Source organism: Sinocyclocheilus grahami, unplaced genomic scaffold, assembly GCF_001515645.1.
Source record: "Sinocyclocheilus grahami isolate Dianchi unplaced genomic scaffold, SAMN03320097.WGS_v1.1 scaffold851.1, whole genome shotgun sequence".
Lineage (NCBI taxonomy): Eukaryota > Metazoa > Chordata > Actinopteri > Cypriniformes > Cyprinidae > Sinocyclocheilus > Sinocyclocheilus grahami.
In genome coordinates this window covers 295,307-319,310 of record NW_015506030.1, presented here as the reverse complement: position 1 = coordinate 319,310, position 24,004 = coordinate 295,307, and the positions used below count along the sequence as shown (strand labels likewise).

The 24,004-nt window shown below is 37.9% G+C and overlaps 2 protein-coding genes across 2 annotated transcripts in view; both read right to left on the bottom strand.

The window, feature by feature from the left end:
- The window catches only part of LOC107562951 (breast carcinoma-amplified sequence 3-like), a 93,819-nt gene extending 76,431 nt beyond the window's left edge, over nucleotides 1-17,388 (bottom strand). Inside the window, exons 1-5 of the mRNA XM_016247711.1 lie at nucleotides 17,315-17,388; nucleotides 16,515-16,603; nucleotides 15,596-15,650; nucleotides 15,299-15,374; nucleotides 8,901-8,973 (exon numbers count right to left, since the gene is read on the bottom strand). Of these exons, the coding sequence (XP_016103197.1) occupies nucleotides 8,901-8,973; nucleotides 15,299-15,374; nucleotides 15,596-15,650; nucleotides 16,515-16,603; nucleotides 17,315-17,383 (362 nt within the window). The 5' untranslated portion in view covers nucleotides 17,384-17,388. The remainder of the gene's footprint in view (nucleotides 1-8,900; nucleotides 8,974-15,298; nucleotides 15,375-15,595; nucleotides 15,651-16,514; nucleotides 16,604-17,314) is intronic.
- A 611-nt stretch (nucleotides 17,389-17,999) lies between these two features.
- On the bottom strand, nucleotides 18,000-23,980 carry LOC107562958 (protein phosphatase 1D-like). Its single transcript, XM_016247719.1, has 6 exons — nucleotides 23,492-23,980; nucleotides 22,645-22,873; nucleotides 21,893-22,017; nucleotides 20,067-20,248; nucleotides 19,753-19,983; nucleotides 18,000-18,965 (listed from the first exon to the last, which is right to left on the bottom strand). Exons 1-6 carry the CDS (start codon nucleotides 23,715-23,717, stop codon nucleotides 18,585-18,587), a joined length of 1,374 nt encoding a protein of 457 aa, XP_016103205.1. The 5' UTR covers nucleotides 23,718-23,980; the 3' UTR covers nucleotides 18,000-18,584.
- Nucleotides 23,981-24,004: the final 24 nt, after the last annotated feature.

Sequence of the window (24,004 nt, the reverse complement as noted above, 5' to 3'; positions counted from 1 at the left end):
CTTGAAGTCTCGGCGAGAGAGACATGGTTATCTACAAAGAGATTATCATCATAGCTAAAAACCCCTCTGGATTCAGACACCGAGATTAATAGGGGCATTTAACTTCCTAAACTTGTCTTAGAGCCACTATTCATTGATTTCAATATAATCTGGGTCAGATCAATCCAATTTAAAGCGTTTTAGAGCCAATGTGACACAAATGATACGCTCACAGATTGATTAACGGGACAATGATAGCCTTGAAAAAAGAATCATCAAATTGGCCACTTCAATTGTTTGGCCTTTTGCATTGTAACTAATGGCCCGCTTCTAATGGACGCAGTGCACGCTAAACATAATACAATTTCCTCTCACTGAGAATCGAGACTTCGATTTGAAAGCGTCAGTAAATTTCAATTATCGTTATAAAATCATATTAGTGTTTCAGTGTAGTACACTTTTAGGTGATATTGAGCACAGATATTATGACCTGTCCTATGGCTTCAGTCATCCGACTTTATATATGTCCCTTTCATCCAGGCCATTTCTTTAGCAAAGGGCAAGTTAATACATATACTAAATCTGATTAACATAAGGCCATAAAAGTTATTGTGTTTTCATAATTTTAAGGATAAAGAGCAGAGAAAATCTTTTTTTCCCTGTTTGCCTGAGAAACATACTCTTAACTTGTCACTGACCATAAAAAAAAAAACCTGGGCACTAAAGACATCTAGAAAGTTATATATAAATATATATATATTTTTTTTACATGCTGTATTTTTTAGTATTAGACCTGAACTCACAAGTTCACATCTGGAAAATTCAACCTTCTTTATTCGGCGTGACATAACTTCACAATGCTTCAAATGTGAATATCCACAATCTCAACAGCGCGTCTAATAGCTGGGTACAATCTCACAAAACTTCCAAGACGCACACCTGCAAAATCCATCTCCCCTCAGCATGGTAAGACAATAAAAAAGGCCTTTTTCTGGTCTTAGCCTTCCTTGTGCTAACCAAATGGGAAAAGTCACTCTCGAGTGGAACAAGAACAATTTTTACAGTTAAGGTTTGGTTTAATTTTAGCATCACATATGTTTACAATGGTAATTACGCACATTACGCCACTATGTGACAAGCTGGCCAACTCATCACTTTTATAATGTCGTAAACGTTTTGATGTCTGTATTTCAGCATGACTCTGAACCCTGTAAGATAACCATTTTGGTGCTTTTTACATTGTGAGGTTTTAATCATTTCACTAACCTGAACGGAAACTGACAAGGGGAAAGGAATATAAAATAGGAAGTCTGGAAACGGATAGCAGTGCTAGCGAGTAAATCAATTTACAAGGCGACGTCACCGCATTTTGGCTTCAGCTACTTTACAAGCTTTCCGAATACGAACAGACAATTACATGCTCTGGAGATGCAAAAAAAAAAAATACTGCCTCACCCCAAAATACCAGCCGAACTTCTCAGAAACATACCACAAAACATGAGCAGCTTAATTCACTAACTAAACTCAATAAATGTGCCATTAATGAAAATACAAATAAATCTGTTAAAAGTGGACAATGTTTTGATGTCTGTATTTCAGCATGACTCTGAACCCTGTAAGATAACCATTTTGGTGCTTTTTACATTGTGAGGTTTTAATCATTTCACTAACCTGAACGGAAACTGACAAGGGGAAAGGAATATAAAATAGGAAGTCTGGAAACGGATAGCAGTGCTAGCGAGTAAATCAATTTACAAGGCGACGTCACCGCATTTTGGCTTCAGCTACTTTACAAGCTTTCCGAATACGAACAGACAATTACATGCTCTGGAGATGCAAAAAAAAAAATACTGCCTCACCCCAAAATACCAGCCGAACTTCTCAGAAACATACCACAAAACATGAGCAGCTTAATTCACTAACTAAACTCAATAAATGTGCCATTAATGAAAATACAAATAAATCTGTTAAAAGTGGACAATGCACTAAAAGTCCATTCAAAAGTTTAATTGCTAAAAACTGCGATAAACCCACCCCGTGTAACATTTCTTCTGAGATAAGGCAAGATATGAAGCACTTTTATTATCCTCTTAGGCTTTTTGCTATCATTTGAGAAACATGGAAAACAGATGCTTCAAGTGCGAGATATTCCTTCACAAAAGGTGTATGAGGAAAATGAAGAAACAGACAAATCGCAACTCTGATCTCTGGACCGAGATAAGTCCCTCGAGCAAACACACACCGAAAAGAGCAGAGAGACTATTGTTGTTTAAAGTGCTCAGCGGGCTGTTTCCTTCAGGATAGCACACAGCTGAGGTTTTTCAAAAAGAAAGTGAAACAGACAGAAAAGGGGGGGGGGGGGGGGGGGGGGGAGTAATACCTTTGTACTTTTTTGCTACTTTGCTCAAGTCAAGCCATTAAACATTTATCCATTATTAAACATTTAAAAACAAGAGCTATACAATTGTAGGAAATTGTAGGAAAAACATTTATCCAGATTAAAATGAATAATTAACTAAATTAAAATGTATAATGAAAAATGTACACTAGTATGTTTAAAAAAAATAGTAAACTTAAAAATAAATAAAAACGGGATTGTTCAAAAATAATGTAGGCTACTTGAAAAAGTTCAATAAAAGAGGTTGCAAAATGAATAATTAACTAAATTAAAATGTATAATGAAAAATGTACACTAGTATGTTTAAAAAAAATAGTAAACTTAAAAATAAATAAAAACGGGATTGTTCAAAAATAATGTAGGCTACTTGAAAAAGTTCAATAAAAGAGGTTGCTATCGTCCTATTAATATATATATATATATATATATTTTTTTTTTTTTTACTTAAGAAAGGTAATAGGCACATTACTCCTAAACTTGCACAATCATGAAAAGGATGATGTTACATGCCTGTGCGCCTCCTCTGCAATTAATCGGAAAGATAAGGAGAAGTATGCTCATGGAAAACCGATCTGAGACAAGTGCCCTTGAAAAACAGGGAAAACTTCAAAGCCATGAGATTCCCATCCTCAGAGAGCTTGAATTATGTGGCCATCCAGTCAGCATGAAAAAGCACACACAGGGATGATCTGAGACCCGAAGATGCACCTGGCATGAACTCTCAAAAATAACTTGAAGGGTGGAGGATCCATCACGGGAAGGAAATGCATTCATCATTAACATGACAGTAAGAGTGAGGATTGTGTCTGTTAGACCTATCAGCAGATAATAATGCCTACTTCAAATTACACTGAAATGTGAAGCAAAAGATAGATATGGTAAAATAGCACAAATGACAGAGGAAAAAAGAGAATGTGTGTGAGGTGGAGTGATAAACTTTTAACATTGCTTTTTACTCCCTGAGCTTCCAAATAAAGAATTAGATATCTCCAATGATTCATGATCATAAAGTGGTTGTATTTCATCTAATCTTTTTTAATGTCTACATAAGGACCCAAAAGTAAACACTGGTTTTAAAGCAGACCCATGCATCAAATGCAACAGCAGAAGAAAGAGACAAACGAATCTTTATATCTTGTGTGTGGGCCAAAAAAAAATAGGCAATTGAGCCAGTTGCATGAGAGATGAAATATTACATTGTATCAACACTCAGGGAGTGTAGTGTACATACAAACCAGAAATGCAAAAAGTGCTAAACAACTAATTTAAAAGAATAGTTCACCCAAAAATGAAAATTTGCTGATTTACTCAACCTTAGGTCATCCAAGATGTAGATTAGTTTGTTTCTTTACTGGAACAGATTTGGAGAAATTTAGCATTACATCACTTGCTCTCCTATGGATCTTGTGCAGGGAATGGGTGCCGTCAGAATGAGAGTCCAAACAGCTGATAAAAACATCACAATAATCCACAACACAACTCCAGTCCATGTTTTGCAAGTTGCATGGTTGTATGAAACAAATCCATCAAGACAACTTAACTTTAAACTGTTACTTCCAGCTATCAATACTGCTTTCCCCAGTGAAACGTCATCTTGTCTGAATCAGGAGAAAAACAGGCAGAAACATGTTAACTGATGAACTGGAGTCATGTGGACCATTGTGATGTTTTTAATCAGCTGTTTGGACTCTCATTCTGACGGCACCCTTTCACTGCAGAGGATCCACATGTGCGCAAATGATGCAATACTAAATTTCTCCAAATCTGTTCTGATGAAGAAATAAACCCATCTACATCTTGGATGGCCTGAGAGTGAGTAACGTTCCAGCAAATTTTCATTTTTGGGTGAACTATACCTTTAATAAGAGAAACTACGGCAACAATTACAATTTTTGGGTGAACTATCCCTTTAAATGTACTCTTGTTTTCGCCCTACCACAAGTTGATATCTCTACTAGTGTTGGGTTTGAGTCAACCCAAGTAGAGTCCGAGACAAGTCCGAGTCCAAAATGGGCCGAGTCGGACTCAAGTCCGAGTCCCAAACAGCCAAGACCGAGTCGAGTCCGAGTCCAACGAAACACTATTATTTATTAGTATCTTAACATTGTTTTAACCTTTACAACTAGAAAAAATGCAATATCCATTTAAATGTAACAAAAGCAAACCTCTATTGTATCTTGCCATTTAAATGTTTTATTAATAATTAGTGTCCTGCTTTGCTTCGCAAACTTAAAGTCATGTAACAGAAGTTATGGCTGAACTGCTTTATGTATTGTGACATATTTCAGAGTGAAACAGGTTTTAAAATGTGAAAAATCAAAGGGCGGGACTTGACTTTATTAATCATTAATATAAATGTATAAATTCAAGGGTGGGGGTATCTTGGAAATGCACCTTTTATCTCAATAAAAAAAACAAGCTTTATATAATTTTTAATGAAATATGAATTTTGAAAAATCTAAATTAGTTTGTGTCAGCTTATTCTATTCATCAGGTGTTTGAACCATTAAAAAAGAAACCGCATTTTAATTTCTGCGTTAAAAAAAAGAAAAATAAATGGACACCAAAGTACACGGACCCCTTAGACAGGGCATTTTGGATTTTTCCTTGGATGAAAATGAAGCTGTGAGGTATAAACCTGGTCTGTACAATGGCACACACTGTGTATAAAAGCCCAACATATACTTTCCATAAGTCACAGCCAACTCACACCTGTTTTATTTTTGAACGCATTTATAGTTATTTACAATAAATTACATTATGTAAGAAATAGGATTACTGATGAAGGGCCGTTGAATTATTAGAAAATAAATGTACACCCAAGCTGTTTTTGGATCCATAAAAACTATTGCCACAAAGATGTTAGAAAAATGATTTTACTTTGAAGCTAGAACCTCAAAAATTCAATACAAAAGCAAAAAATAATAAACTAATGTAATAAAACATTCTCAAGCTTACTGAAGGCAAGTAAACACTCCAAGTATTACTTACAAGCTAAATGATAAATAAATATATTTCTCAATTGTTGTTGTTTTTTTTTTTTTTTAAGTTTTTCAGATAGTCTAGTAAAGGCTTCTACAGAAATAGCCTACTACAGACATTTCATGATGCAATAAATGTAAAAATAATATTCACTGTATACATTAGATATAGATTCTTATTAAAGTTAATAAGTGATTCAGTCAAGAGCAGTGAGTGATTTTCTCCTTTTCTTTTGTTTGATTAACATTTATGACGCTGTCGGCGGCTGCAGGTTTATGCTGTTGATCTGATGCATAGATCAAATATTTTGACAGATCCGTATTTCTCCCAACTGTTCAAGTTCACTTAAGACAAAACTGACTGCATTTATATGAAAAGTCTCCAAGACGGGCATTTTGACATAACTTTTCGTGTAAGTTTGTAGCAATAACAGAACTTAAGAGAACTCGGCATTCGCACGCTGACTGAGAGACTGAGAGGTGCGTTATTCTGTGAGCGCGCTTTCGGTGTGTGAGCACAGTAACCCGTCGGCTTTCAAGTACTGGACAAGACTTAAAAACACATGCAAATACTGAATATCACTTTTGTGATAATGCATCGAGTCAGTGACATTTCCGTCAACTGTCCCTGGACTCGGTTGGACTCTGACATATTTTCCGAGTCCAAAAGTCTCGAGTCCGAGTTAAGTTGGAGTAAAAATGCATCCGAGTCAGTGACAAGTCCGAGTCCTTTAAAAAAACTGTACTCGAGACCAGACACGAGTCCGAGTACCCCAACTGTAATCTCTACTATTCACCTCCACTGATCTCTACATGATCGAATCCTCTGAGCCAAGAGATCTCACAGTTCCGGGTGTGATGGCAAGAGAGTAACAGGCTCATGGGCTCTAAAAGCATCACTTCCCAATCCTCCCATAATCCTGTGTCTAATACAAACGCACATGGATTTATCATTTAATACACTTAAGAGGGATTTCTCACATCTCAATAAAAATGCAATGAAAAGCACAGCTTAATAGCACAGTAGGCTTTAGCTAAATCGCTTTAAAAATAGTCACTGGACAAAACTGGGTTTCCGCTCCTCATAGCTATTGTGTAATTAATAAGCAGGCAGTGGGTGCCAGCAGGACTTTGCATGGATACAGCTTTGAGTAAGGACAATTAGGGCCACGGTTAAAGAAAAAAAGGCCCATAACACTTGGCGGACAGTGGGATGAAGCTCTGCTCTTCAGAGCCATACAGTGGGAGTGTCACTGAATCTTTGCCACCGTCCCAGAGCCAGGCACAGTATGGCCACTGTGGAGTCAAAAATAATGGCTCTATGCCTGTGAGGACTGGACCTTCTTCTGAGCCTCCACGTGCTGTAGTCCCTGACAGCGGTCCAGCTGTAATCTCTACAATGACAGAGGATTGCAAATAAAAGAAAAGAAGAAAAAAAAAAAAAGGAAAAAAAATCATCCACATCCTTTGCATGGAGATCTGGAAATTTGCGGGGAAGGAAGAGAGGGCACTGTTTTCTGCCTGCCCAACAACTTCATTTCTCCACAATCCAGAGAACAAAAGCAGGCCTCTCGAGGGGTGAACTTTTACCCCTTCTAAACCTATTTACTACAGAGGCCACAAACACTTAAATGGCATGCTTTTAAAATCCAGGTTAATTACTTTCCCCCCCCCCCTTATCTCCTGATACGGTCTGAGGTTATAACATTGCAAATCTTGTAATCTAAGCCTAAAGCTGAGTGAACCAACTTCTAAACCAGCAGTGCTGTATCGGCCAAGACTGCAATCTGTTTTCCATTTGAGTGTCAAGACAGCATCCACACTGGTGGTTGACAAAAGCTGTTATTTCAAAATGATTATATACTAAAAATTGTGTGAGGATTTTGGTAAGTTTATGAACTATTTCAGTTAAGGGGAAAGAACTGAGCACAGCACAGCATAGCATTTAAAAAAAAAAAAGAAATAGCTAGGCTATTTAGCAAACACTTCTACTGGAACGTAGAAGCGGGAACACCATTCACCCGGAGGGAGAGGGTTATGGTTTTCAACACAAGGCATGTTTTCAGCATTAGACCAATCGTTGCAGGAGTACAAAGCCAAACCGTCAGAGCCTGTCTCCATGTCGGGGCAGACACGGCGCATTTGGCTGCATAAGTGCCGGCAGAGCAAAGCTCTAGTCTTGGAACGGCTGGGATGGTGGTCTCCATCAAAGTGTGCTGAAGACAGACTTCCTTATTCCATTTCCTCGGGAGGAAATATTGAGTTAAGATTTGCAGCAGCAGCGGAGGAGTTCGTTTTAAGAGGTGGCAGACGTAGCTGAGGGGAGGAGAGGAGCCAATAACTGATGCGCCCTGCTCCCTCTCACTCCCTCAGGGGGCATATTTCTCACAGATTGCAGTCCGACTCTGTCAGGGGTCCAAAGTTGCAGGTCTGGCCCTCTGGAGCCAACCGGGTCGGTCAGTCAGACAGCAGGGTTTGGCAATCTCTCTCCAGACCACTCCCTGGCCCCATCAGACCTTTGATGCAGGTTATTATGTATAACAAATTACAGGTTTTCAAATGTACTTAGGATTTGTACCTCATAATATCTAAATGTTGCACACACTGAGGGATGTGGCTTGGACTCCACCGCACTTTAAAATGGGAAAATGCCATAAACCAGACAACGACGGAACATTCCATTAGCACATAGGTTTCACCTCATGAAGAGTTTTACATGTCTCCACTCGTGTCGCGCACACCAGGAGATGGTGATACAAGTCTCTTATATCCATAAAACTTCACTTGGGGAAAAAATGCAAAGATCTTAAATGCCCCTAACCTGCATTCAACCTCAACTGACCCTTCTCAAATGAACAATAAAAAAAATTAAAACTGACCAAAAGTCTACACTGTACAAAAATTATTTCACAGCTGACACCTTCACAGTAACAGCTAAATGCAATAGTTGCAACAACTAATCGATAAAATTTATTTAATAACATAGATTTGAACAAAACTTAAAGGGAAACAATAGTGTTGACAAAAATATTCATTTTGATGACAAATGTGTGTGTGTGTATATACACTACTGTTCAAAATTTTGGGGTTGGTAAGATTTTTGTTATATTTTTAAAGAAGTCTACCATGCTCACCAAAGATGCATTTAGTTGATCAAAAATAGAGTAAAAAGGGTAATACTGTAAAATTATTATTATTATCATTCAATAATATATTTATTAACATTTTGATCAATTTAATGCATAAAATCTTTTCCAAAAAAATTCTTAGTGTATGTGTATATAGATAGATATATAGATAGACAGACAAGTGAGATTATAACAAACGGAAATAAATTAAGCATTTTAGCAATGAACAAAAAATGCCTCTGCTTTTTATATACGCATTGTATAATTGTGTCATCAGCCGCAGCTTGTGCTGAAACTGTGCTTGTGTGTAGCTGGAAAACAACCAGATGTGACCTGTGAATATGAAAGCTCCGGCACCAAGTGAGACACTAGGCCGAGCTGACAGTGGAAGTGACGTTGTCGCTGTGCACTCACCCCAAAGAGCCCGTGCTCTTGCACACGCCGAGGAGGGGCCGTTTCTCAGCAAAGCTGTCAGTGTTGAGGGAACCTGCAGCCGGAGGGACAGAAAGGGGAACATTAACCACTGACCCACATAAAGAGGGACATTCATTAGCCACCCACACATGAGGCCTGTTGTCTCTCCGCCAAAGCCACGCACCCACCGAACTCGAGCATAAAAAACAGCTACCGCAGCAGGAAGCGTGTTGATTGCATTACAAGAGATCTATAATCAAAATTACGCCTTGAAAACGTCCTAAAATTTTTTAAAAAAATACAAACTTTCCTGTCAGCTTTGACATGCGCACACCCTCACTTGGAAGAGATGAATGCCCTGTTCCTCACAGAGACTTATGGGGATCATAATGAAACTAAAATACCAGCATGCAAGACATTAAATGGAGACAGAGAACAGAAACGCCACTCAGTGCAATGTGTTGAATGCAAACCATTTCTCCTCCGACTCTAATGGAGAAAGCCTTCAAAGCTTTAGGAGGAGTCTTTTGTCTGACTGCACATGAGGCCTGTTGTCTCTCCGCCAAAGCCACGCACCCACCGAACTCGAGCATAAAAAACAGCTACCGCAGCAGGAAGCGTGTTGATTGCATTACAAGAGATCTATAATCAAAATTACGCCTTGAAAACGTCCAAATTTTTTTTTTTTAAATACAAACTTTCCTGTCAGCTTTGACATGCGCACACCCTCACTTGGAAGAGATGAATGCCCTGTTCCTCACAGAGACTTATGGGGATCATAATGAAATTAAAATACCAGCATGCAAGACATTAAATGGAGACAGAGAACAGAAACGCCACTCAGTGCAATGTGTTGAATGCAAACCATTTCTCCTCCGACTCTAATGGAGAAAGCCTTCAAAGCTTTAGGAGGAGTCTTCTGTCTGACTGGCTTTAATTTCAAGGCTTCGGAGGAATTACATAATGGCAAAAGGCCGGTAGGCATATTTTGGGTGGAGAAAGCATGTGAGTTTACAGATCCCATATTTATCTAATTCTCTTGATTTAAAAGAGATGGGGGGAAAACTTCCATTCATGTCCGGATAGAAGAAGAAGATGTTAGCCTTTGTGGAGCTGTAATTTGGGCAGCCATGCCATGAAACTAATCAGCTCCAGAAACGCACGGACCCTGTGGCGTGGCATGTGAGTGCAAATGTGTCATTCTCAAACCTTAACACTTTAAAGGGCCTCTCCTCTGTCTTCACTTCCCTGTCATCAGACATTGCGACTGGTCACGATATCCAATCATAATGCAAATACGACTGGCCTCTGAAAGACAACAGCTGCCTTCTATTTGAAAGAACAATTAAGGGGCAGAAAACCACCCCGTGCTCCTCTCCATCCGTAGCTGTGCACCTCAAAAACGGCAGGACTTCGAAACAAGTGGTTTTCATTTGTATTTTCCAATGCATGTTTTCAATTTATGCTGCAAAATATTGAGGGAATTGTTTTCTGGAAGTCAGACATAACAAATTTCCTGTGTTTCAGTAAATAACATTTATAGGAGGGCCATTTACGAGTGAGCTTTCAACAGTGGGATACATTTAAAGAAAGAGGAAGCAATCACAGAATTTTGGTCAGCTGTAGATATGACCGCCGTCCGTAGCTGTCACCTGGAAACGAATCACTGCAAAAATGACAACAGAAGTCAGAAACAGAACGGATGCAGGAAAAAAAAGTCAGTTTGCCTCTTTAGAGAAAGAGGAACTTCCTCCTTTATTCTGGGAAAGACCTTGCCTTGTTAAAATTGACACCTATTTTCAGGACTTTCCAAATCCGCTCACCAAGCTAAAACAATTACTCTTTTTACATCCCACTACAGTATGACACTGTTTGCACCAAACAGATCACAATCAGTTTCCCCACTTGTACAATTCATTTGATTTAGCTGAGAAGCGTTCTCCTCATGTGTCGGCCGTCTGCTGCTTCTTATTATGACAATTCTCTTTTATCTGAATCCAGCCGGCGTTCAATGCCTTTATTGTGCATTGTTTAAATCTGCCGAAAGCACAGAAAACTAATTCTGTGCATAAATGTCACACTACAATACGACTCAGTGCATTTCCTATTCCTTTTGTTTTTACATTTTAATATGACAAAGCCACTTATTTAGTGAGGGCTGAATTAAAAAAAATCTCACTTCATTTCTGAACAGATAATATCCTGTTTTAGTCACAGAAAGTGTGCAAAATCATCAGACAGGAAGAAACAAAATGTGAAAGAGACAGTTTGACATAACATCAATATTTAAGCATACCTAATCAGGTTGCGTGTATTTTAGTTTAGTAAGCTGTAGTGTGCATTTTTTGTCAGACTATTCATTTTCGTCCTTTAACAAATGGAATGAGCGCAGGCATGCGATGGCCAATGAGTGAGCCGTGATGAAAGAGAAGGAAAATCTCAGAAGTCTGCAGATCCTCTCTGCCAGAGTGGCGGTAAAAGTCCAGGCATCCAGCTGACAGCATGCCAACATAATCGTGAAGGACTGATTTTAATATTATGATGGGAAAACAGTGGGGCTCTGGCGAGCTCTCTGCGCTATAAAGAAACAGAAGAATATGAATGAGCACTGGGACTGTCAAGCTCCAAAATGACAAAAAGCTCCTCTGACGTATCATACAAGTGGTTAATATGACTCATACATTATATTCCATGTCTTCTAAAGCCATAAAGTAAAGTAATAGCTTTGTGTCAAGAACACACCAAAATTATTCAAACTTTGATCTAGCTCCTCTTAAAGAAGTAGCGATGAAAAGTATTGATGTTCGCGTTCACAAACTAGTCATTCTTTTGCACTGGATCTTTTCAAAGAGCTGATTTACTGGTTTATCATCTCAATGATTTAGTCACAATGACTCAGTTAACGAGGTCACAGCTTCATATTCAATTACTTATATAAAGATTTCAGTAGGTTGACTACCCCACTGTAACATTCCATGTGTCCGAAATCGCCCCCTATACCCTTAAATAGGGCAATATTTGAGGGGACAGCCATTTTTATTGGTGTCTGAAACCTTTGTGGACGTTATCGAGTGCACTCATTCAATCCCATATTGCACCCTATTAACGAGAGTGCAACTGATGTACGCTCAACGGCTAAAGAATACCCATAATGCACTGTGAGTCACGTGCCGAATGAATTGGTGCGAGTTTGGGGGTGGGACTATCTGCTATGCTAGGCCTGGGCGATAAAACGATATCGATATTTATCGACGGTACACCCTCTTTTAGATATAGCGCACGATATAGGCACGTGCTATGAGTGACGGAGACTGCACACACAAACACGAACACATGCTGAATTGAGTGCTGTGCCTGCCTGTGATGAGGAGATTGTGAATTAAAAAAAAAAGATTAGTCGAATTTAAAATAAACATTTGCATTTGAATGCAAAAATAGTACAATCAAATGTTAGGTGTGCGTCTGGGAGCGTCATTAGTGGACCGCGAGATGCGGTGATGATGATGTAAGTGGCATTGTTGCATTTGAATGTTTTATAGGTCTAGCCCACAAGACGCGCAATTGCTGCATTATTCATTCAAAATATTAGAAAAATATAGTAACTCAATGCGTAGAAGATCTTGATTAGATTAAAACCGAAACCAAGCCATTCACACAGAACGCATATTCAGCGCATTTTTTAGAGGGACAAATATGACTGCTGCTCTCGTGTCTCACACAAGAGATGTATAGAAAGCCATGCAAAGTTAAAACAGTTTAAACTTTTAGAAAACACGTCACGAATTTGTGGAGGTTTATTCCGTTTCACTGCATCTCATACGTTTTTAAAGGCAATCTGTGTGATGGGCGCTTCGGCTCTTTGTATTAAGCAATGCATAAATACATGATGCTGTTTTGTTCATAATTTTTTATGCAATTTACGAAATTGTTTGATTTATATGAGTTAATTTAGACGTAATGCAAGTCTTTCTTTTTATAGACAGTTATTTCCCTTGCGTTGGCAATTTAATGCGCTGCATTATTTTGCTCATTGCGCCCTCCTGTGGCTTTGGGAGACAAGCCAAAAGTTTCCTTCAGACCTATTTAATCTGAATATAAAACATTAGAAATTAGATATTGGTTTCATTTGTATTTTGTGTTTGACTGTTAAAACAAAAAATATTTGTTGTTTGTCTCAATAAATTGGGTTAATTTAAAAATACAGTGGTTAAATTTAAAAGTTTTTTTCTAGTGCTCTTTGTTTTAAGAAATGTCAATAATTATCGACACCGAACGATAAGAAACATTATATCGTTGATACATTTTTTAGCTATATCACCCAGCCCTATGCTATGCAACCAATTAGTTTTTCAGGAAACTTGTTTCAGGATTGCAGGGGGTTTTTTATTTTTTATTTTTTTTATCTCCGATTCATTCAGTTATTAAGTCTTTTCTTGCCCCTGCCAGTGTAGGAAAAATCAGAATTGCTGATCAACTCAATGCCATTTGGGGGCAAAAATGTGGTTGCGGGATGTCAAAGAACAATGGGGCGTAAACAAAGAGAGATTTGTTCACACTGTAGAACAAATCAAGGCAAACTGAGAGAAACAGACTTCACATGAAGGATGGAGGGTGAGCCAACAACTAAACCACAAAACAAAAGCTACTATGCATTCCATAAAAGTGCTCCTCAAATAAACAAAACCATGTCCATGACTAACCGTCCCAGGCCGATATGCTGCACCTAGAATGACCAGCTACAATTGATTGAGCTAAATCAAATTAGTCTCAATCACGTCATTCTCACACCAACACTGTAAATAAGCTGGTGGAAATCCAGAGATCTGTGAAACCGAAGCTGGGGAGTGGCGTATCAAAATGCAAGGGCAGAAATATTTTGATTGGCACCCCTTTTATTCTAGCTTTTTGTTTTAAGCATTAAGCCCTGAATGTGCATCTCTATGTGCATTAAATTACAGAAACGACCTTTATCACATTACTGGGCATAATCCATGTGTCTTAAGCAGATAAATCCACAGAGGATGATCGCTCTTTTGCACAATTAGTAGCTTTTCGAATGCAGGATCAGAGCCGTTTTTTTTACAATACAATTTTAAATATAAATGATTTTAAAGGTTTACGTTAAGTGAGCAAGTGATGACAAAGATAATCTAAACGTAAAAAAATATGAGAATATTAATGAATAATAAAATAAACAATATTGACTGCTGCTCTTATATTAAAATTAATTCGTAAATACATAAATGTATCCTTATCAGTTAATCACTCAGTAAACATGCTTAATTTCTGCGGCACTATCATCACCACAGAGACTCAAACAGGTTTCTCAAGTCAAACACCCTTTCTACACATTGGAACCAGGATGGAAGAAAACGATGAAATGCATCAATACAATTTTAAATATAAATGATTTTAAAGGTTTACGTTAAGTGAGCAAGTGATGACAAAGATAATCTAAACGTAAAAAAATAAGAGAATATTAATGAATAATAAAATAAACAATATTGACTGCTGCTCTTATATTAAAATTAATTAGTAAATACATAAATGTATCCTTATCAGTTAATCACTCAGTAAACATGCTTAATTTCTGCGGCACTATCATCACCACAGAGACTCAAACAGGTTTCTCAAGTCAAACACCCTTTCTACACATTGGAACCAGGATGGAAGAAAACGATGAAATGCGCTGCTTTAATAATAACAGCAGAGCAGACACCTCCAGTGTACTGCATGTCATCTCTCCACTCAAACACCACTTCAATCAGCCCCGTCTAATCTAACTGCTATGTCCTGCCAGCCAGCAACACCTCCATCAAAGATTCTGCTCCACCAAGATGCTAATGCACAGGAACGCAGAAATGTACTACGGCTAGTGCCACTCCTGCTCCTCCCTTCAACGCCATTACAGAAGGTGTCGGCTCAGCAACTGTCACAAACACTTTGCAGGATACTGAAGACTGGAGTGATGGCTGCTGAAAATTCTGTATTGCCATCACAGGAATAAATTACATTTTAAAATATATTAAAATAAAAAGGTGCATTTAAATAATAATATTTCACAATAAATCATAATACCCAAATGAATGCAGCCTTGGTGAGCATAAGAGACTTCATTTAAAAACAAAAAATTAAAAAGTTGCAGTACTTGGGCCTTAAGACCCAATGTGTTCATATCCAGCAAACCACAATAAAAAAATTATAATAAAAAAAAAAAATCATTTTTCCCCACAACATCTAGTAGTACAGCGTGACCAAACAAATGATTTCCATGAGTCAGTTCTTTTTAGTGAATCAAAAACATGCAGCATGACCAATCTGATGTAGTCTGACTAACAAACAGATGATTCATATGAGCTGGTTCTTTTAATGAATCAAAACACACTGCACAAACTTACCATTGATGTCTGTTTTTTCAAAACGGACCCAAACTATCTTCTCTTTTTCATCATTTGGAGGTGTCCCAGTATATGCCTGAAAATTCAAAGATTAATAAAGGCTAGATTTTTTTTCTAACTAAATTGTTCTTACTATAACTAGCTATCACTTATATGTCTAAAAAGGGAGTCTTTCATAGGCTCTCAACATTTTTACAACAGAAATACACTGAAAATCAAGCATTATCCAACATGGACTTTAAATTACAACACAGAAGGAAAAAAGCAACCTCTTAAGAGGAAAAAAAAAACATTTACCTGAGGGACTACATCCTGCAAGAACGTAACTACGCTCTCCATGTATGACTGCTCTCTGCAAAACAGTAAAAGCAATTCTCATGAAAATAATATAACCACACAAGAAGAGACCTGTCCATTTAACCTCCTGAGACCTCATATGAGGACATTACCCATTATTACACTTCTTTTTTCATTACATGTTGCCCCAAAAACACATTAATATGCAAATTAGATTTAGTTTATAGATACATTGTATATAATGAGAAAACCCGTTTTTATGGCCATTTTACAAACATTTTTGCAGAAAGAAAAATGGTATATAAAATCATTTGGTTATAACATAGTTGAGAATCATCTTTATACAAAGTTTGTTATAAAAAAAAATCCTGAAAACTAAAAATGTATTGGTGATTTAAAAAATCTATTGTTTTTGCCTATGCATGTTCATTCATGTCTTTTTATTTTTTATTGAGTCCGAGGACATAGCATAACTTATGAATGAAATATAATTTTTTACAATGCTCTAAACAACGTAAAGACATGAAAAAAACTATGGTTATAACATAGTTGAGAATCATCTTTATACAAAGTTTGTTATAAAAAAAAATCCTGAAAACTAAAAATGTATTGGTGATTTAAAAAATCTATTGTTTTTGCCTATGCATGTTCATTCATATCTTTTTATTTTTTATTGAGTCCGAGGACATAGCACAACTTATGAATGAAATATAATTTTTTACAATGCTCTAAACAACGTAAAGACATGAAAAAAACTATTTTTTCCTAAAAAGAGGTTAAACCTAAAAGTTTGTGAACCAATGCAATATTTTGTCACCTTTTTGTTTATGACAACCAACATCTTAACATTTACCATACTGAACACTGAATTGGCTTTGCAGCTGTAATTTTATTCACAAACAAGCCATTATGGTCTTACGTTGCAGCCTGTGCTCGAACCACAACCCCACCAGCACAGCGGCTCGGTCTGCGCGGGGAGTCATACGCCATGGCCAGCCACTCAGTACCCTGTTGGAGCAGAGCAAGAGAAGATGCAGTCATGATTTTCAATATGATCATTACACTAAACATCACTGCAGACTGTGCAGAGATGCCTCATTGATCATCCTGATCTCAGTATTACTCTAAATTCAACAGAAGTAAAAGGCTACATATGATAACTGCACCACTACAGACCATCCACCCTTGCAGATGGATGTAAACAAATAAGGCACAGATGTGCCTGGCTCAGTTTAATCTGCACAACAGACCCATTCCTGTCAAGTATTGATCCTGTAAACGATCTAACACAGACTTGCTAAGACAAGCGAGATAAACAAAATAAAACACTTTAAATCAACTCCAGCCAGATTTGCTAGTAACCAAACAATAGGATGTAAATACCTTTATTGCCATCATAATAATGTGAGTAGCTCTTGATTTAGTTACATTTTGCATTACATTTAACACAATTTAATGTAAGACAATGTGCAAAAAGATGTCAAGGGTGTATCAGACAAAAAACACAGCTGTGAGTTTTGTCAGATCAACATTTCATCATATCAACCATCTCCAGTCTGTTACGTTAGCTTAGCAATATCGCTATCTGTCATTACAACGCTTCAAAGCCAATAAACTGAGCCATGACAAGAACTTTCCTGACTTCCTGAAAGAAATATATATGTGATGTATGTAAGAAATGTGCAGTTGAATGTTTAATGAAGCGACATTTGTACTAACCAGAGGTTTTGTGTTTTGAATTCGGATCAACACAGAGCTCCTCACAAAACGCCACAGTGAAGCTGGCATGCAGCGGAAACAACAGATGCCTTGGCCAATCAGTGATGAGCATCGGAGACGGATAGCCAATGGAGTTAGGACAAAGGTGGGCACTTGGACCTTTCTGACCAATAGTGGATGGCAAGGACTGTTTGGGTTTTTTTGTTCGCTGAACGAATCTGACGCGTTGTTCAAATTAACATTAACATCAAGGTGAAGTGTTATATAAAGCAATATTTATTGTTTCACGCTCATATGAGTATCTCCACATTTGAAAATTTGCACAACAGCCTGGATAAACGTGCACGTTACATCACGTCACGCTGATGTGTTTATTTACATCGAAGTATCGCGTGAAGCTATTTCGCACAACCTCGGCTTCTTTCGGAAAAACGAAGCTTTAGTCACAAAAAAAATTATGAATGTATAGTGGTTCTTATCTTCTAAGGATGTCTTGAAATTATTTAAACTAGTTATATTAAAATAACTTCATGCAAACTGAAATCATATTTCTTATTTTAATTTGACCCTTTAACAACTTTCAATGTTTTTATTGAAGAGCATAGTTTTCAAAATTTTTATTGACCTGTTTAGCATTAGCAGCACCTTTAGTTTAGAATGACAATTTCTCCCATCATAGCAAAAAAACAATGTTAATGAAATCTTTGAAACATTAAAATAACCATAATGTTTAAAATCCATAATGTATAATTCATATAAAGTTCATGCTTGCATACAATGTTAATAAACCTTATGACACAGGGTTAAGATAGCAGTGAACACTAGAAATAAAACAACGTACAAAAAAAAAAACTATAACATTGATCCCAAAGAGATTAAATTTTTTGAAACAGGCGACATGTACGCTGTAGGGAAATATCTTCTCAGAAGATAGAATTTCTTTTTTTTTGGTTATTTTTCCCCACAATCCTCCAATTTTCCAAAAAGACTGCACAAATTTAACTTAAAAGTGCAAAAATCCCTATTTGATCCATCAAAACAAAACAAAATCTAAACATTTTCATTAGTCTGCAAAATATAAAGTATAACAATATACCACTAACATAGGCTAAAATATGAGTGACGTGAATGGAAGCGAGTGATTTTTGTTTCTTTCTTTTGACATTGTTACTTGCTTTAGGATTTGGTTTCTCAGTAGCTTATATCAACTAATATGAGTCTGACTGTCCAGCATAAGTGTACGGATTGCATTGTATTAGGACCATGAATGTCAGCAAACACATACAGTAGCCTTCCCATGCTGTTGAAGCAGCGCTTGGACATCTTCAGACTGTTTCTGACCATTGCCGCCGCCACCACCGCTCCTCGCCGAGGACTGTGTGCTCAGTTTCTTTGAAGATGTACATGAGGACTCTTTAAGAGGGGAATGGGACAAACTACGACAGGGTTTCTTCAGCACAGGTGAGGAGGAACCCTCTAGCATCCGTTTGCCTGTAGCCACTCGGTCACAATGGGCCTCATTTTCCAGTGAGTCATTATAAGGCAGGTCTTCACAGTTTGTAAGGCTATCAGGAGATGATTCAAATATCATGCTCATCTCACAGCTGCCGTTTTGCTGCTCCGTGATGGGCTGTACTTGAGTGTCAGGACCCTATAAAACAAGGAACTATGTATGAAGCTTGAGTGTGGTGTTATTTTTAATCTAAATCCACAATAAAATACAATACAAAACAAAAACAATAGCTTTATAAAATGAAGCAGGCCTTAATTCATTGAATGGACACCGCTGTTGTATTGTTAAAAGAACAGTTCACCTCAAAAAAGAAAATTTGCTGACAATGTACTCGCCCTCAGGCCACCCAAGACAAAGATGAGTTTGTTCATTCATCGGAACAAATTTGAAGAAATTTAGCATTACATCACTTGCTCACCAATGGATCCTCTGCAGTGAATGGGTGCCGTCAGAATGAGAGTCCAAACAGCTGATAAAAACATCACAATAAAACTGTTTTAAACAAATATGTCAGTGGATTTTGATGTGAGAGGACAACAGGGGATGGACATTTTCACTGGAAGAAGCATTATTATGGATTATGGACTGGTATTTTTGCCAGAACCAACGGTTTAAAGTTAAAATGCCTTACTAATGGATTTGTTTCTTATAAACACCAAGCTTTTCACTTCCAAATACGTCAATTAATGGACTAGAGTCTGTTGTGGATTATTGTGATGTTTTTGTCAGCTGTTTGGACTCTCATTCTGACGGCACCCATTCACTGCAGTGGATCCATTGGTGAGCAAGTGATGGAATGCTAAATTTCTCCAAATCTGTTCCGATGATGATTCACACTCGTCTACATCTTGGATGGCTGATGTGAGTACATTTTCAGTTTTGGGTGAACTATGCCTTTAAATAGAAAATCTGAAACATTCCTAACCTGAGTGGGCAAAGAGTTGGTGCAAGATTCAGGAACGGTGCCACAATTTGGTCCTTGTAGATTATACACAGTCTCGTAAGGTGGCAAGCACTCAGAGGATGTCCCGAACGGCTCCAAACAGATAACAATGGCACTAGTATTATCAGCACGGAGCATGCGTTGACGCCATCTCAGTAAGGCATGGTTCACGAGCAGAACAGCATTTGAAACATTTTCCTTTTGGTTCTTTGGCTGTTAAAATAAACATTCAGATAAGTGAACGTTTCTAAAAGACAATTAAGACCTTTCCTGTCACATACATTTAAATTATTGACCTTGGCATTGTCATTTTCCTGGCAAATAGACACAGCCTCCTGTGGTGACACCATGTTCCATAACCCATCACTGCCTAAGATGATGTAAAGGTGCTGCTTCAAATCCAGTTTGATAACAGCGGTATCAGGCTCTGGTGACACTACAAACTCTCCACTGTAGAAGTCATAACTCCACAGATCACCTGAAGACGCATTAATGTGCATTAAATTATTGGATGCATACTACAACAACAACAAAAACCATGTAAAAATCAGTGGCATTTGGACACATTTAGTCAGTAAGGTTTTGATTGGCATTATAAGATCTTTAAATCATCTTCAAAATCATCTAGAAGTTTTAAAGGAACAGTACACCTGAAAATGTAAATTAACCTGAAAGTGAGAATTAAAATAATTACAGATTTTAATTTTTGGGTGAACTGTTTCTTCTTAGAACTGCTTGACATCTCCTTGATATACAACCAGGGCTCAGTGATAAAGATTTTCCCTACTGGGTTTTTACTTATGCTGCCAAAATGTTCACTGGCCCCACAACAAAAAAAGAAAAGATACCACATCCATTTGACCTATGCAACTAGGGCTGCACGATAAATCGAAATGGAATCGAGATTGCGATTCGACAGAAGCTGCGATTGTCATGCGTATCTTTCAATGAAGCACGGTTCTGTGATCCGCAGTAAATCTCCTTTCCAAAGGCCAGAGAACTCCAAATACGCCTTGCAGAAGAAAGCCAGAAAATCGCTGCAGCTGAATAAACAGAAGATTCAACTGCTTTCATTGATTCAATGTGACTAATAAACACACAACTACGACAATATACGGTTTATCTGAGTTTAAAATATTCTTCTAACTACTATAACTAAAGTATATTTATAATGCAATGCCTTTATCACTGCTTAAATACTATTAAATGTTGCGTGCCTTATTCTGTGTAAGAAGCCACATCATCTCACAGAAGGATTTATTTCAAACACTCGACTGACGTTATGAAGTGAGTTTGGAGTAAAAATAGGTTATTACATGTGGTATTTTCACATGCTTTCAGATGGAGCAGCATTTACTTCAGAGCCGTAGTTCACTGAGAAGCTATGCAAACAGCTGTCATTATCGCGAACGATTTCAGAATCGCACAATAAAATCAATTTTTTTAGCGTAACTTGTCAGTGAACAGTGTGTAAATAACACACTCTGTGTAGTAAATGCTGCTCCATCTGAAAGCACGTTATAATGATTTCCTGCTGATTACAGAACCGGCATTACTATCAAAATGCGCATGACAATCGCATTCGATTAATCGTGCAGCCCTATATGAAACCTTGCATTAATAAATAAGGTTGTTACACCACTAACATTTTACATACCATTGAAATTTCACTGTATGTTCAGTCAGGACAGGAGCAGTGAATGATTCTCTCTTTTTCTTCTGTTGTTTGATTAACATTAAGGACACATATACAGCAGCAGCATGTTGTTGACAATTTTACATTTATTTGTCCATTCAAGCATGATAAAATGACAATTCCGTCAACTGTCCTGAGCGTCTTTCACACTTGACCCGGGCCACTGCACAGTCCTCATTGTTGAACCCTGACAACCTTGCTAAACTCAGTTTAAACACCTAAACAGCATGTGTTGCAATTCAACATTCTGCTTGTCGTAGCTAAAGAACAGAGTGTATCATGGTGACATGTTGCAATTCGCAGAACAACAGACAATCTCTACTGCCTTATCAGATATATTGAAACTCACTCAACATTTTAATCACTGTTTTTCCAATCATAACAGCAACGATGACCTCTTGTTATGAAATGGCTTAAACCGCTTACCAAGAGCTCGGGCCACAGCCAAAAATGGGATCTGATCGATGACTGTGCTCCTTCTTACTGGTCCATTGTGGGTCAGTCTGGGTCTCTTCCACACCACCCTATTGACTCCAGACTTTTTAATGACACTAGAGGAGAGGTGTGACAATGATCACTGCTGGGTCTCATCATAGTTCAAATTTAATGCACAAAAAACTGCTGACCAAAGATAATTGTACCTCTACCTAAAACTAAGCCTGATTCACTAGAGTTTAAACCTTTCATTATGCCATTATGAAACATACATTTAAAGTGGCAAGACAATGATACAAGCCATTGGATGCTGGTCTATATCATGTTGACATGCTTGTGTTATTTCAGGCTAAAAGACAAAGAAAGCTTGTGTTTAGCTTATGATAATGTGGACAAATGCCAGAGCATGTTTGGTTATGTTGTCCCACTTTGAAGCTGTGGGTGCATAAACAAAAACCAGTCAGACCACTGTGGACACACAGGGCTGAAAGAAACAGGCACCGGTTTGTGTTTTCCTGATGAGTGTTGACATAAAATAAAAGACTAAAGATGGTTACTTGTGAAGGTTAACCAAAAAAGTGGACAGCATGAAAGCCAACAATCAAATTGCAAAATAATCTCATCCAGCTGTGTCGCTAGCTCATGCCTCCACAGATCATTTACCAAAAGCAGAAGGTACCAAGAGTGTATAAATACAGTTAACATTAGTTGTGTGAGCTTACTTGTTTTATAGAACAACTCACCTGCCACCGAGCCCCTCTATTCTCTCCCTTTCCTTCGGGAGGTCAGGTTTGTGGTCCTGTGTAATTTCTACAGCTCGAATGAACTTGTCAGAGGGGTGATCCTGCACCCCTAACACCACCGCTGAGTCCCCAACATGGGCAACATACATACGGTCTCGTCGTATTACGACAATACTTGCAGTTGTGCCCGATGTGCTGGGAAGTCCTGTAACCGTCTTTGGCCATTCCGCTATAAGAAAGCATATTATATAGTTTTCAAAAACAGATCAGTGAAGTAACTCTTTCTGTTTAAAATGGATAGCTCACAGAAAAATGAAAATTATGTTATGCATGTGGAAGAAAAAGGCAAATGTTTGGCAAAATGTCCAAGCTGCTGGTCTTAACTTAAGCCAATGCCATATTGTGTCTAATATACATATACATATATATATACATACACATATATACATATATATATATATTGTGTTTGTCGTTTGATTTGGTTTGCTTGTTCTGTTCTGTCTTATGCCTATAGGTATTTAATAAGTTAACACAGTTTTGTTGTAGATACTCAGTCAATTGCACAACACGCTAATGCACCTTTAAGCAGGGTGTTGAGCTGTGATTTCTGTAAGCAAAACACTATTCTGATCTGATGTGCTGTCACTCTATTTCAGATATGGGTTAGTTGTTTGGTGTGGCCTGCAGTGCTTGTGCAACTTATTTTGGCGGGGTACATCGGATGTTGCAACCTTTATTCAAAATGATCAGTTGCCTGGACTCTTTCCCTTGCACGTCCATACAATGGCAGAAACTTAAGTGTTAAACGAGAACATGTGTATATGTGACGTTCAATTTCATAACTTACGTAATTTCTTCCACATGGCATGGTGACAAGTGATGAATCCCTTTCGCAGAGCAGCGCACACCTCGTCGTCGTCCTCGGACCAAAAGCCTCTTTGTTTTTTGATGTGGTCCCACAAATGGCGGCGAGCAAAGCGCGCGGCGTCCGGACCTCCGTGTCCGTCGAACACGGCGAACATAGCCACAGCCCGCGGCCGACGAGTGCATTTGGACGAGCGAGAGGAGGGCATCGACGCATGCTGAAGAGTAGAGCTAGGCTCATCATCTTGAACATAAGTAACAGTGATAGATCCGGGGATGGAGTCTTGGATTTTTTAATGTCTGCGTTACAGTAGTTTTGAAATGATGGATAATATGGTTTTGTTTTGTTCAGATGGGTGAATGATGGTGGGAAAAAATGGGGGTTGTATATTGTTGAGAGTGATGCATAGCAACAAATAAAGCCATTTTTTGTTTTAATTTGAGCTTTATATATAAAATGCCTGCATGTAAACAAACGACCCTGTAAATATATTTG

Coding starts and splice junctions, on each gene's coding strand:
- LOC107562958 (XM_016247719.1), bottom strand. CDS start 23,717: ATGCCCTCCTCTCGCTCGTCCAAATGCACTCGTCGGCCGCGGGCTGTG. Junction 22,018..22,644: donor ATAGAGGGGCTCGGTGGCAG/GTGAGTTGTTCT, acceptor CCTCTCCTCTAG/TGTCATTAAAAAGTCTGGAG. Junction 19,984..20,066: donor AGGAAAATGACAATGCCAAG/GTCAATAATTTA, acceptor TTATTTTAACAG/CCAAAGAACCAAAAGGAAAA.